Genomic DNA, 12059 nt, shown 5'->3' with positions numbered 1-12059 from the left:
TCTTGAGTCGCATGTAGGCCAGACCAGGTAAGGATGACAGATATTCGTCCCAAAAGGGCATTAGTGATCCAGGTGGGTTCTTCTGACGATGGTTATATGGTCACCCAAATCTAATTGCAGATTTTGTTTTTCCCATCAAATTCAAATTCCAACATTGTCCTAATGGGATTCAAGCCCAGGTCCCCAGAACATTACCTGGGTTCCAGGATTAATAGTTCCTTCATAATTTATTACATCTCCATTACCACTTGGCTACCAGCATAGGGCAGAGGGATTGTATTCCAGTTGCTTTCAGGGAATAATAAACCAAATAACAGTATGTGCTGTTGCTTTTTGTTAGGCAGGGAATGATTGGACCATTAACCCTTCCCCTCTCCTGATTGTTTCCTTTAGCTTTAAAAAAAAGAAAGTATTTACAGATTGCCTCTTTTGCCTTTGGGTTATCTCAAAGAGCTTTGCAGCCATCATTCTGCATTTGTTAGCTTTGTATCTTCGTTCACTTTTTGAACAGAAATAATTTATCTTTCTGTTTCATCATTATGTCACCCTCTGACTTAATAAATTGCTTGACAGATTATTTTCTGTTACTTGTATTCTGTGACTGATTGAGGAGCTTTGCTGGATCCAAAATCTGTAAGCCTATTTATGGTCTCTGTCAGATCATTTTGAATTTCTTTCATGCTTTTTCTTCTTATCCCTGCCCTAGCTGTCTCTCTCGAGTGAACTCCAAGTTAAGAAATTGACCCTGTACTTTTCTTGGGACTTCATGCAAGGATTTATTTCTCTGTAACAATGTAACCAAAACTGACACAGCACATGAGCTGTTCCCTCACTGTAGCCAACATCCCTTTATCACCATCTGGATCTGATCTCCCAAGGAGGTTGCTTGACTCCTCGGAGTGCCTTATGTCATGATGCACACAATAGGTCAGAGTTGAAATGCTTCATGTCCATTAGTAACATAGAGGTCAGGATATCCATGCAAATGCAGAAATGACTGTAAGTCTGATGCTTAAGCCATTTAATCAATTCAGTTGCGTGTCAAAGCTTTTTGCAGGCATCCTCTTTGTGAAAAAGTTCATATGACTTCTGATCTGGAGTGGAGTTGGGTACCTTTTGGGTTTGTCCTAGATTAATCTCCTGTGATTAGTGTTTATCTAAGGTCTGTGGTTTCTACACCACCTCCACGGACAAGTTTAGATTTGTGTACTTGAAATGATCTTGACATATTGGTGTGTCTCTGACATTCACTGATTGTAGTTTTCATCCTTTTGACTTGTTTTCTCTTTGCTCAATATAATTAGTCCTGTTTGAGTGACATCATGTTATCACTGTTCATCAGAATATTTTCCACGCCTTCCCTCAAGAGCAAAAGCTAAAATACTGTAGCTGCCAGAAAACTGAAAGAAAAGCCAAAACTGTAAATATTCAGTAGCTAAGGCAGCACCCGTGGAGAGAAAAAAATTGGCATTAACTCCGATGCAAGGTCTTCAGCCTTTGGATCTCACTGTGATAGAAATTCAAGTGTCATTGATCCACTGTCTCCTATATTGCCCTCCAGGTTAAGATACTTGTTAGGATCTGTTTCCCCATTTTCTGCACAACCAAACACTGCTGCAGATTAAAGTGATAACAGAAAACAGTAGAACTTGCAGTGCAATCCGAAGTTCCACTCACCGTGTATGATTACCAGCAGAAAGCTGCATTGCTTTGCTTTTGTCTTGCTGAGTAGGACAAAAGGTGCATTTGGAGATTTCACCGGCAATGATTATTCATTCTTATACAATGGATACTGTTTACTAATTATTTTTCCTGTATTGCATGAAGGAGCTGAAATGATTAAGGGCAGATATCTAAATACAATTAGTAAGACTGAACTCAACTGGTTGCCTGGATCATAGAAGGTACATAAGCACTAAGGAGAAAGTGAGGACTGCAGATGCTGGAGATCAGAGCTGAAAATGTGTTGCTGGAAAAGTGCAGCAAGTTAGGCAGCATCCAAGGAGCAGGAGAATCGACATTTCGGGCATGAGCCCTTCTTCAGGAATGAGGAGAGTGTGCCAAGCAGGCTAAGATAAAAGGTAGGGAGGAGGGACTTGGGGGAGGGGCGTTGGAAATGCGATAGGTGGAAGGAGGTTAGGTGAGGGTGATAGGCCGGAGAGGGGGTGGGGGTGGAGAGGTCAGGAAGAAGAGTCTGAGGGTTGGGACTGAGATAAGGTGGGGAGAAGGGAAATGAGGAAGCTGGAGAAATCTGCATTCATCCCTTGTGGTTGGAGGGTTCCTAGGCGGAAGATGAGGCGCTCTTCCTCCAGCCATCGTGTTGCTATGGTCTAGCGATGGAGGAGTCCAAGGACCTGCATGTCCTTGGTGGAGTGGGAGGGGGAGTTGACAGAACTCACCTCATTCCTGAAGAAGGGCTCATGCCCGAAACATTGATTCTCCTGCTCCTTGGATGCTGCCTGACCTGCTGCATTTTTTCAGCAACAATTTTTCAGCTCACATAAGCACTAAGGTCAAGCTGACATTGTTCATTACTCATCTCCAGACAGTAATTGCTGAAGGAAAGGTTGGATGGAGGAGGAAGATGATCAGTGATCCCATGTAGAAAGTTAGTTATTTGCTAACCAACCTGCTCAGAGATGTTATCGCACAGTTCTGGAACAGGTGAAACTTGAACCTGGTTCAGGAAGGGACACTTCCACAATACCACTTGGTCGGAGGTATTATAGCACACCTCTGGACAAAATGGGACTTCAATCCTGACCTCTTTGCGTAGATGTAAGAACACTACCAGTATGCCACACAAGTTTCTATTTTTGGAAGTTTTTTTCATTTAACCCTATTTTTCTAATCAATGTGTTCAGATGGGACTTGAATCCAGGCCTCCTGGTCCAGGGTTAAGGGACTGCGACACAAGAGTGCCCTCCATAAGGAAGATCATCTGGACACCTGGAGCAGGTGGGTCTTGAACCCATGCTCCTAGTCCACAGAGTGATGCTACCACTGCACCACAAGAAGGCCCCAGTGACTTTTTAAAATGGATTCATTTTTCTGATCAACCTGTTCAGAAATTTTATTGCACACCTCGGGAGTAGGTGGGACTTCAACCCTGGTCTCCAGTTCACAGGTTGGGACACTACCACTGTGCCTCAAGAGGGCCCCTGCTAAGCTCCCGAGATCAGACAAAATTGGGTGTTTCTAGACTAATACAGCCGTTGGCTATCTTTTGAAAATTTCATATAAGGATGAAATGGACCTCAGCTGTATTGCTTCCAAAGCCAATTAGCCCATGTGGCTGACTGCCAAGCCTTGACTTGAAGAATGCTCATTTCATTGAGGTGCTCGTTGGCTGCCTGTGGAAGTGAAACCTCAAAGAAAAGGGAAATAAAATTTGCAAATCTCAAAATGTTTGTAATTATTTTATTGTATTAATGCTTTGAGAAAAACTGATTGTTCTTCCCCTCTCCACTTTTTCAGAGCGTCAGCATCAATAAGGCTATTAATGCACAGGAAGTCGCAGTGAAGGAAAAACATGCCAGAAATATCCTTTTTGGGTGGAGTTGGTGAGAGTACAAAAACCTCTTGTTCAAGTCCTGCTTGTTTCCCACTGACTGGGCTCTGGGCGTGAACGGACTGTGGTTTCCTGATTCTCCATCGGAGACTTGTGTATTCTTGCTGGTTTTTCTTTATGTCCCCTGTACTAGGACAAACTACTGAATATGCTAGCGACCTGCTTTAGTACAAAGGGGTTACAGGTGCAGTTGGACGATTTCTCACGTTTGCTGCTATGTCTTTTCAGCAAAGTCAGTCTCTGCTTCATTGACTAGTTCTGGCTATCCACAGCAGGGTTTCAGAATTGGAAGCGTTATATTTTGTATTCACATATCATCTTTCCATATCCCCTTCCCATACTTCCCCTTTCCCGTCCAACTCCCACCTCTGCGCTGTATTGCCATGTGTTGCTGTAGTGTTTCCCCTAGTTTTATCAGACCCCGGTCCTGCCTCACACCACCATAAATGCATTTCCTAGCAGGAAGCTCAGAACAATCAGGAGTGTCCCTTCGCTTTTTTAATAAAATTAATCTTCCCACAATGCTGAGGCCTCATTTGGAGTTGTCAGTCAATATGATTTAATGCAGACTCTGCATCTGTTTGCTTATTACTTGCACTTTTATATGTATTCCACTTTCTGTCCCTCAGGTAGCATGGTGGAGGCTCTTTCAACCATTTGATATGTCCATCAAATATACCAGAGGGATATTTGTTGAAAAGCAAAAGGTTCTTCCAGTGAACTTGCCAATATTATACCAGTGTCAAATAGTAAATTTGATGTGAAATATTTTTGCAGATTCCGTTTGATTTGATATGGTGCTGCATAGTTCAAGTTTCTAAAAACAATTCGTGCTGCAGCTGAGCGTGGAAGGCATCTCCAAGGGATGAGTTTCTTGGAAGTTGGGAGTACATAAATAGCTGTGATGTTTTTTGGCTGAGGAGCACAACTATTAACTTTCCCAAAATGCATTCTCTGAATCTGTCTGAATTCATCAGTGAAGAACAAAGAAAGATGAGGTGACTGAGAGAATGGGCAATGCCAATTGTAAAATCAACTTGGTGTTATTTTTAGCATTTAGTTAAAGCAAAAAATGTTAATGTATAGTGTAGCCAAATTCATTGTGGTCTGAGCAATTTAATACTCCTTGAGCCAGCTATGTCCTATAGATTTTGTGCACCCATTCCCTGTGTGAACAGTCACAGTACTCTCCTAACAGGCCAGAGCCATTCAATGTTCTTACTTTGCAAGAGTGATTCCATTAATTGAATCTTTCCATTAAACATGCCAGATTGCACAACGTTGTCTGCTGAAAGGAGCTGCTTCCTTGTTTAAAAACCTGATTGAATAAAGAGCTGAATTAGATAATTATGAAGTAACTGTGATTATTTTTACTTTCCTGTGATATGTGGATTCTAAAATTCTTCTGTGAGTTTGCATTTTGAATTTTGATTTAATTTTGAGAAAATTCTGAGAGAGGGTATTTGCAATGGTCTTCTAAAACTTCCATCAAAGGGAGGGGTAGGGATCCTTGAATACTGACTCCCTTAATTGGCTTTAAGGGATTCCATGTCATGAGTTATTGCTTGACTATTTGGAAAGGGAGAGCATGATGGGGCAAGAAGATAATGTTGCCACCATGGCTGACTATTTGACCACAGTGAAATTATCAAACATAAGCTCGATCAAGTTGGCACCTGACACATGGAGTTACAGAATAATACAGCATGGAATCAGACCCTTCAGTCTAACCAGTCCATGCTGAGCATAATCCCAAACTAAACTAGTCTCAGCTGCCTGCTTCTGGCCCATATCCCTCCAAACCTTTCCAATTCATGTCCTTCTCTCAGTATCTTTTAAACATTGTAATTCTGTCTGCATTCACCACTTCCTCAGGAAGTTCATTCCATATGCAACCTTACACTCCTGTGAAAAAATTTGCCCCTCTTCTTTTTTAAATCTCCCTCCTCTTACCTTAAAAGTATGCACCTAGTCTTGAAATCTCCCATCATGGGGAAAAGACACCCACCATTAACCCTCTCTATACCCCTCTGATTTTGTAAACCTAAAGTCATCTCTCAACTTTCTATACTGCAATGGAAAAGGTCCCAGCCTATTCAACCTTTCTTTATAACTCAAACCTTCCATATTGGACAACATCCTGATAAGTGTCTTCTGAACCTTCTAGCTTAATAATATCCTTCTTATAGCAGGGTGACTAGAGCTGTACACAGTACTCCAGATGGGGCCTCACCAATGTCCTGGCAACCTCAACATGACTTTCCATCTCCTATACTCAAAGGAGGCAATGAAGACTAGTATGCTAGAATGCCTTTTGAACCACTGTGTCGATATATGATGCAAACTTCAAAGAATTATGTACCTGAACCCGTAGGTCTTCTGTTTTACAACACCATCTCAGGCCTTGCCATTAATTGTGTAAGTCCTGCCCCTGTTGTACCAAAATGCAGTACCTCATATTTATCCAGATTGAAGTCGATCTGCCATTTTTCAGCCCATCAACCCATTTGATCAAGATCGTTTTGTAACCTTAGAAAACCTCCTTCACTGTCTACTATGCCACCAATTTTGGTGTCGTCTGCAAACATACCTACCATGCCTTCTACGTTCTTGTCCAAATCATTTATATAAATGACACACAAAAGAGGACTCCAGAACTTATCCCCGTGGAACACTGCTGGTGACAGGCCTCCAGTCCTCTGTCTCCTACCTTAAGCCATTATATATCCAATTGACAAGCTCATCCTGAATTGCATGTGACCTAACTTTGCCAATTATTCAGCCAAGCAGAACCTTGTTAAAGGCTTAACTAAATTCCACGTAAACATTGTCTATTGTTCTGCCCTCGTCAATCATTTTGGTAACTTCCTCACAAAACTCAGTCAAGTTTGTGAGACATGATTTTTCTCACACAAAACCATGCTGACTATCTCTAATCAGTTTTTGCCTCTCAAAATGTTTATAAATCCGATCTTTAAGAATCGCCTCCAACAACTTACCCACAACCAAAGTCCAACTCACAGGTCTATAGTTCCCTGGTTTCTCCTTACAACTCTTTTTAAACAAAGGCCCAACATTAGCCACCTTCCAGTCATCAGGTATCTCACCTGTAATTATAGATGATGCAAATATTTCTGCTGTCTATTGTTATTTGCCAGATATCTGTGTTGGTTAGTTTTTGTCCCTGAATGGCCAACAATTAGTGCCCCTTTCGAGGTTTGAGAGCACTTTAAACAGTTTATTTGACTTACAAATAGATGCGCAGTTTATAAAGTTAGATTTTCTCAAAATGCAGAAACAAAAAGAGAAATTGTTGGGAAAACTCAGCAGGTCTGGCAGCATCGTGGAGAGAAAGCAGAGTTAATGTTTCAGGTCCAGTGGCCCTTCTGAGAACGGATTGTTGCTTGGGAAGTTCTGAGGAAGGGTCACCAGACAAAACATTAATTCAATTTCTCTTCACAGATGCTGCCAGACCTGCTGAGCTTTTCCAGCGATTTCTGTTTTTGTTGCTGGGCAAGGGTTGGTAGATATGCTGAAGATCAGATGGGGGAAGGAGAGGAGTAAACAATAGGAGGAGATGTAGCCCAGAGAAGGAAAACAGTTGGACAGACAAAGGAATGGGTAAAGGTCAGCCTGGGGGAATCAATTGCTGATAATTGGGATGATTAGCTGCTGATAATGGGATGGTTATGTTAGTAACCCATGTGATGACCAGGCCTCATGTGTGGCGCTGGGATAAAGACATAGGAGAACGTGCTCAGCCCCTAAAATTATTGAACTCCATGATGAGTCCCGAAGGCTGAAGGGACCCCCAAGTGGAAAATAAGATGCTGTTCTTCCAGCTTGTGGTGAGCTTTGCTGGAGGACTGTCGCAAGTCCGTGTCGTAGATGTTGGCCAGGGAACAGGCTGGTGTGTTGAAGTGGCAAGCACCAGGATGCTCTGTCATTTTTGCTGACAGAATGTAGGTGTGTAGTGTTGGCATTCTGCTGGAGTTGGTGGAACTGGTGGCTATGATCCTTTGGATGTTGGTTCTGGTTGGGTGGTAAATGAGGATGACGGGTCCCTATTACTGTTGTGGGAGGGAAGAGAATGGGTGGCGGCAAGCTATGGGTTGGATATCGCTGAGGCCCCAGTCAACCATGGTGATGTGGAATCCTTGGTTGAGGAAGAAGTTTGACATTTCTGAAGTATCTTGTGGAAGGTGGCATGATCAAAACAGATGGGAGGAGATGGAGAAAGTAAGAGAATGGAAGTGTGTTTCCAAGAAGCAGGGTGTGTGGATTGTAGTCAAGGTAACTATAGGAATCTTCAGGTTTGTCATCGATATCAGTGGCCAACTTATGCCCATAAATGGAAACAGATGTCAAGGAAGGGAAGGGAGGAGTCTGAGGTGGACCAAGTGAAGTTGAAAGCAGGGTGGAAATTGGAAGTGAAATAGATGAACTTTTCCAATTTTGGACAAGAGAGGGAAGCAGTATGATGATATCAGCAATCTAATGGAGAAAGAGTTGTGGGTGAGTGCCCAAGTAGGACTGGAACAAGGAGTGTTCCATGTACTCCACAAAGAGAGAGGCATAACGGGAGCCCATGCAAGTATCCATGGCCAAGTCAAGGTAGAAAGAGATGGATTTTGTAGGGCAGAAACCGTGCATCTTCCTTGGGAGTTCTGTTTGTGGATTTTGGAATGGGGATAGAAGCGAGTGGTGGGGATTGTGACTATGAGCTTCAAAGCAGTGTGGGAGGAAGTCACCGGATGGTGGGAGATTAGTGAGCATTGTGGACATGCTGGTGTGGTGTTCAATGGTCGGGTCCTGGTCCAGGGGAGACGGGAAGAGATGTCTGACAGCTGGTGCTTAGCCTCCGCAATGTCGAGGTGATTACCACTCCTGTCAGAAGGCTGGTTTATAAAGGATAAAGCACCGCAGATGCTGAGGTTTCCCAGCAAATTCTGTTTCTATTTCTGTTTTTCTTTCTGATTTCCAGTATCCGCAGTTCTTTGTGTTTTTTGTGCAAAAGATAGCTTCAGTTCAGAAAATATTGTGAGATATTTCCTGTTGTTTTGGGCTTTGTATAAAAGGTCTTCTGTGAAAAACACTAATTCAGCCAGCTCCCAATGATCGTTTCTGTGTTGTAATGTTATAAATTTCAAGTTCCGATTTAATATACCCCCACGCAGTCAAATGCCTAGCCTTGGCTAGGTCTGAGATCCCCCTTTCTGATTGATAGCACGGGCTTGCGCAGAGGGTGAGGAGACTGTTCAGATAATGGAAATGTCTTTCAAAGACTCTTACTAGTTCAGATGTTCAAACTGCTTGTGGAAAATTGAATGTTTTGGTCATAGAGTCATAGAGCTATACAGCTATACAGCACGGAAACAGACACATTGGTCCAACTGGTCCATGCCGACCAGGTATCCTAAATCAATCTATCCCCTTTGTCAGCATTTGGTCCAAAACCCTATATATCCTTCCTATTTGTATACCCATCTAGATGCTTTTTAAATATTGTAATTGTACCAGTCTCCACCACTACTTCTAGCAGCTCATTCCATACATGCACCAACCTGTGTGTGAAAAAGTTGTCCCTTAGGTCCCTTTCAAATTTTTCAGCCCTCACCTTAAATCTTTACCCTTTAGTTTTGGACACTGGTATTCTGGGGAAAAGACTTTGCTATGCACCCTATCCATACCCCTCATGATTTTATAAACTTCTATAAGGTCACATTAGGAGAGACTAGGACCGGACAGCATAGCCTTAGACTAAAGAGACCTTTTGGCATGGAGATAAGGAGAAACTTCTTCAGCCAGAGAGTGGTAAATCTATGGAATTCACTGCCACAGAAGTGGAGGCTTGGTCATTGAGTAATTTAAGACTGAGGTACATAGGTTTCTCAACCTCATTCTCCTGCTCTCTCCCCATAACCTTGATCCCCTTGATATTCAAGAACCTATCAGCCATGATTGAACAGCAGAGTAGACTCGATGGGCTGGATGGCCTAATTTCTACTCCTATCCTTATGGTCTAACATCCCTCAGGTTCAGACGCTCCAGGGAAAATAGCACCAACCTATTCATCTTCTCCCTATAGCTCAAACTCTCTAACCATGGCGACATGCTCGTGAATTTGTTTTCTGAACCCTGTCAGTTTCACAACACCCTTTCTATAGCAGGGAGACCAGCAATGTCCTGTGCAGCCATAACATGACCACCCAACTCCTGTAGTCAATGCATTGGCCGATAAAGGGAAGTGTACCAAACACTGCCTTTACTATCCTGTCCAACTGCCCGTTTATGAAGTTTATTCATTTACATTTTTGGCAAAAGTAATGGATAATTGATTCCTAATCTGTATCCTGGAGCTTTTAGTAACTGTCAGGAAATTTGCGGCTAAAATGTACAGAAAAAGTTTCAAAATGATATTAAAAACATTTTAAAATCAAACAGAAAATGGAGAATGTCTACAGTATGTCAGTTGGCTGCAAATAAAAGCAGGGAAAAAATAAAGTATTGGCTGGAGACTTGATTCAAATCTGTAATTTTAATTTGCCTATTTCAGATGCTAATTAAGTTGCTGTGAATTTCCTGTTTTGATTTTGGATCTTGAATAATCACATAACTTCTTATCTTGGATATGTTGAAGGAGTGGTTTCCATTCCCTTTTCCATGCTGCAGTTCTGTTAATGGTCACGATTCCATCCATAACAACCCATTTGGTTGAGCTGATGAAATTTCAAAGCTGGGAACTGATTGCATCTGTTTATATGTGTGAAATGAATTCCATTTTGTCACAGTTTCCTTAGCATGTTTCTGCACCGTGTATTCTGGGTACGCACCACGAGAAAGGCGCTCACACGTTCTGGTCAGTAGTGAACCGGTTGCCGCTGTCCAGCAATGCTGTCCTCTGCTGGAAATTTTGCCATGTATTTCACAAACTGCTTCGAGATGGACATCCAAGTGTAAGTAATATCTTCAGTCCATTAAGTGTTACTTTATTTAAAGAGCCCCATCAAGGGTGATAGTGAAGGAAGAAGAATCTTTGCAACCAAGACAGCATCATTCAGTCACATGATATTTAGGAATGCTGATCCATTAATCTGCCTCTAGAATTATCTCCCACTTTCCACTAAAATGCAAATCAATAGATTCACTATCCCTCTGATCATTTTTTGATGCTCAGTCAGTGACTGTAAGACATGTTCTTTGTTGTACATTGAGGAATACCGATCCTAAAACTGTAGTTGTTCGCTCTTTGGTGATGATGCTTGTACTGATTCCTGTAATGTCAACCCTGAAGTATTGATTAGTGTTTTTTACACCACTTCATTTGTTCATGGTTCTTGTAGGGATGGAAATATTATTGAACTTGAGCTTTGTAAACAATCTTCCTATCTAGGCTCTTAAATTTTCAAGGAAGGAGGTAAGAAATTTGAAATCTGTTTTTGTACAGTATATGCATTTAGAAAGAAGTAACTTAAATTAAAAAAATATTATTTTCTTGGTATTCAAGTGAAGTGGGTGTGCTGGAATGATAGCTTGGCCGTTACCACAGGAGTACGTACAGAAGTGTCCAAATAAGGGCTCCATAGTTGTCGTGTAAGTTCCATCTCCCAACAATGAATTGTTATGCCATTTGCAAAATGGCTAATTTGCCACATATTCCTTGTTCTGTATATTTCTGTTCCACTTCTGTGTTGTCTTCAAATTTCTCTGCTGCATGACTTGTTTAAAGAAGTAAAGTGAAGCAGCATAAAAGATCCAGAATGTCTGTGACCACATATTAACATCCATTAGCATTTGGTATTTATTTAACAGCAATTTGAGTCCTTGACTTTAAAGAGAGGAACAGATGCATTTCAATTGAAGAATAACGCATTATCTTTAAAGGCATAAGGTGTCTGTCTTTATAGAACAGCACAATTTGTGGGAGCAGTTAAAACAAAGATTTGCTGGTGTGTCTACTTTACTGTGTTTATTTCTTTAAAAAGAGTCTTTGAGTCATAGAAATGTACAGCATGGAAACAGACCCTTTGATCCAACTTGTTCATGCAGACCAGATATCCAAAAATAATAATCTAATCCCATTTGCCAGCATTTTAAACACTTCCTATTCGTATATCTATCCAGATGCCTTTTAAATGCTGTAATTGTACCAGCCACTACCTCCTCTGGCAGCTGATTCGATACACGCACCATCCTTTGCATGAAAAAGCCTAAAAGGTCTTCACGGGGAGCAGTGTAAATATTTCTTAACTCTTGCATTTATTTGTGACTGATGGTCATGCCAAAAATAGTGCAGTAATGGAAATTCCATTATGAAATAATAACACTAACCCATCACTATAATTATATCAGAGGGTATTTTGATGGCCTTTTATTTCAATAATTTTACCACAGACACTTCAAATTTATTTCTGAGAAAAATATTTAATCCCCATTTTGATTTTTAACTGCAAGGACTGTCTGTGTTAAAATCTAATTCAATGTTTTC

General features: G+C 41.4%; 1 protein-coding gene across 3 annotated transcripts in view; it reads left to right on the top strand.

Moving 5' to 3' along the window:
- hip1 (huntingtin interacting protein 1) overlaps positions 1-12059 on the top strand; it is a 351738-nt gene that overhangs the window by 146396 nt on the left and 193283 nt on the right. For 2 of the 3 annotated variants that reach the window (XM_060847935.1, XM_060847936.1), the window contains exons 2-3: positions 3478-3541; positions 10385-10527. The exons of the other annotated variant lie outside the window; for it this stretch is intronic. In XM_060847935.1, coding sequence (XP_060703918.1) covers positions 3478-3541; positions 10385-10527 — 207 coding nt within the window. The remainder of the gene's footprint in view (positions 1-3477; positions 3542-10384; positions 10528-12059) is intronic. 3 annotated transcript variants of the gene reach the window in all.

The sequence above is a fragment of the Hemiscyllium ocellatum genome, chromosome 31, assembly GCF_020745735.1.
Source record: "Hemiscyllium ocellatum isolate sHemOce1 chromosome 31, sHemOce1.pat.X.cur, whole genome shotgun sequence".
Lineage (NCBI taxonomy): Eukaryota > Metazoa > Chordata > Chondrichthyes > Orectolobiformes > Hemiscylliidae > Hemiscyllium > Hemiscyllium ocellatum.
The sequence above is the reverse complement of the archived record's forward strand: the minus strand, read 5'-3'. Positions and strand labels throughout refer to the sequence as shown.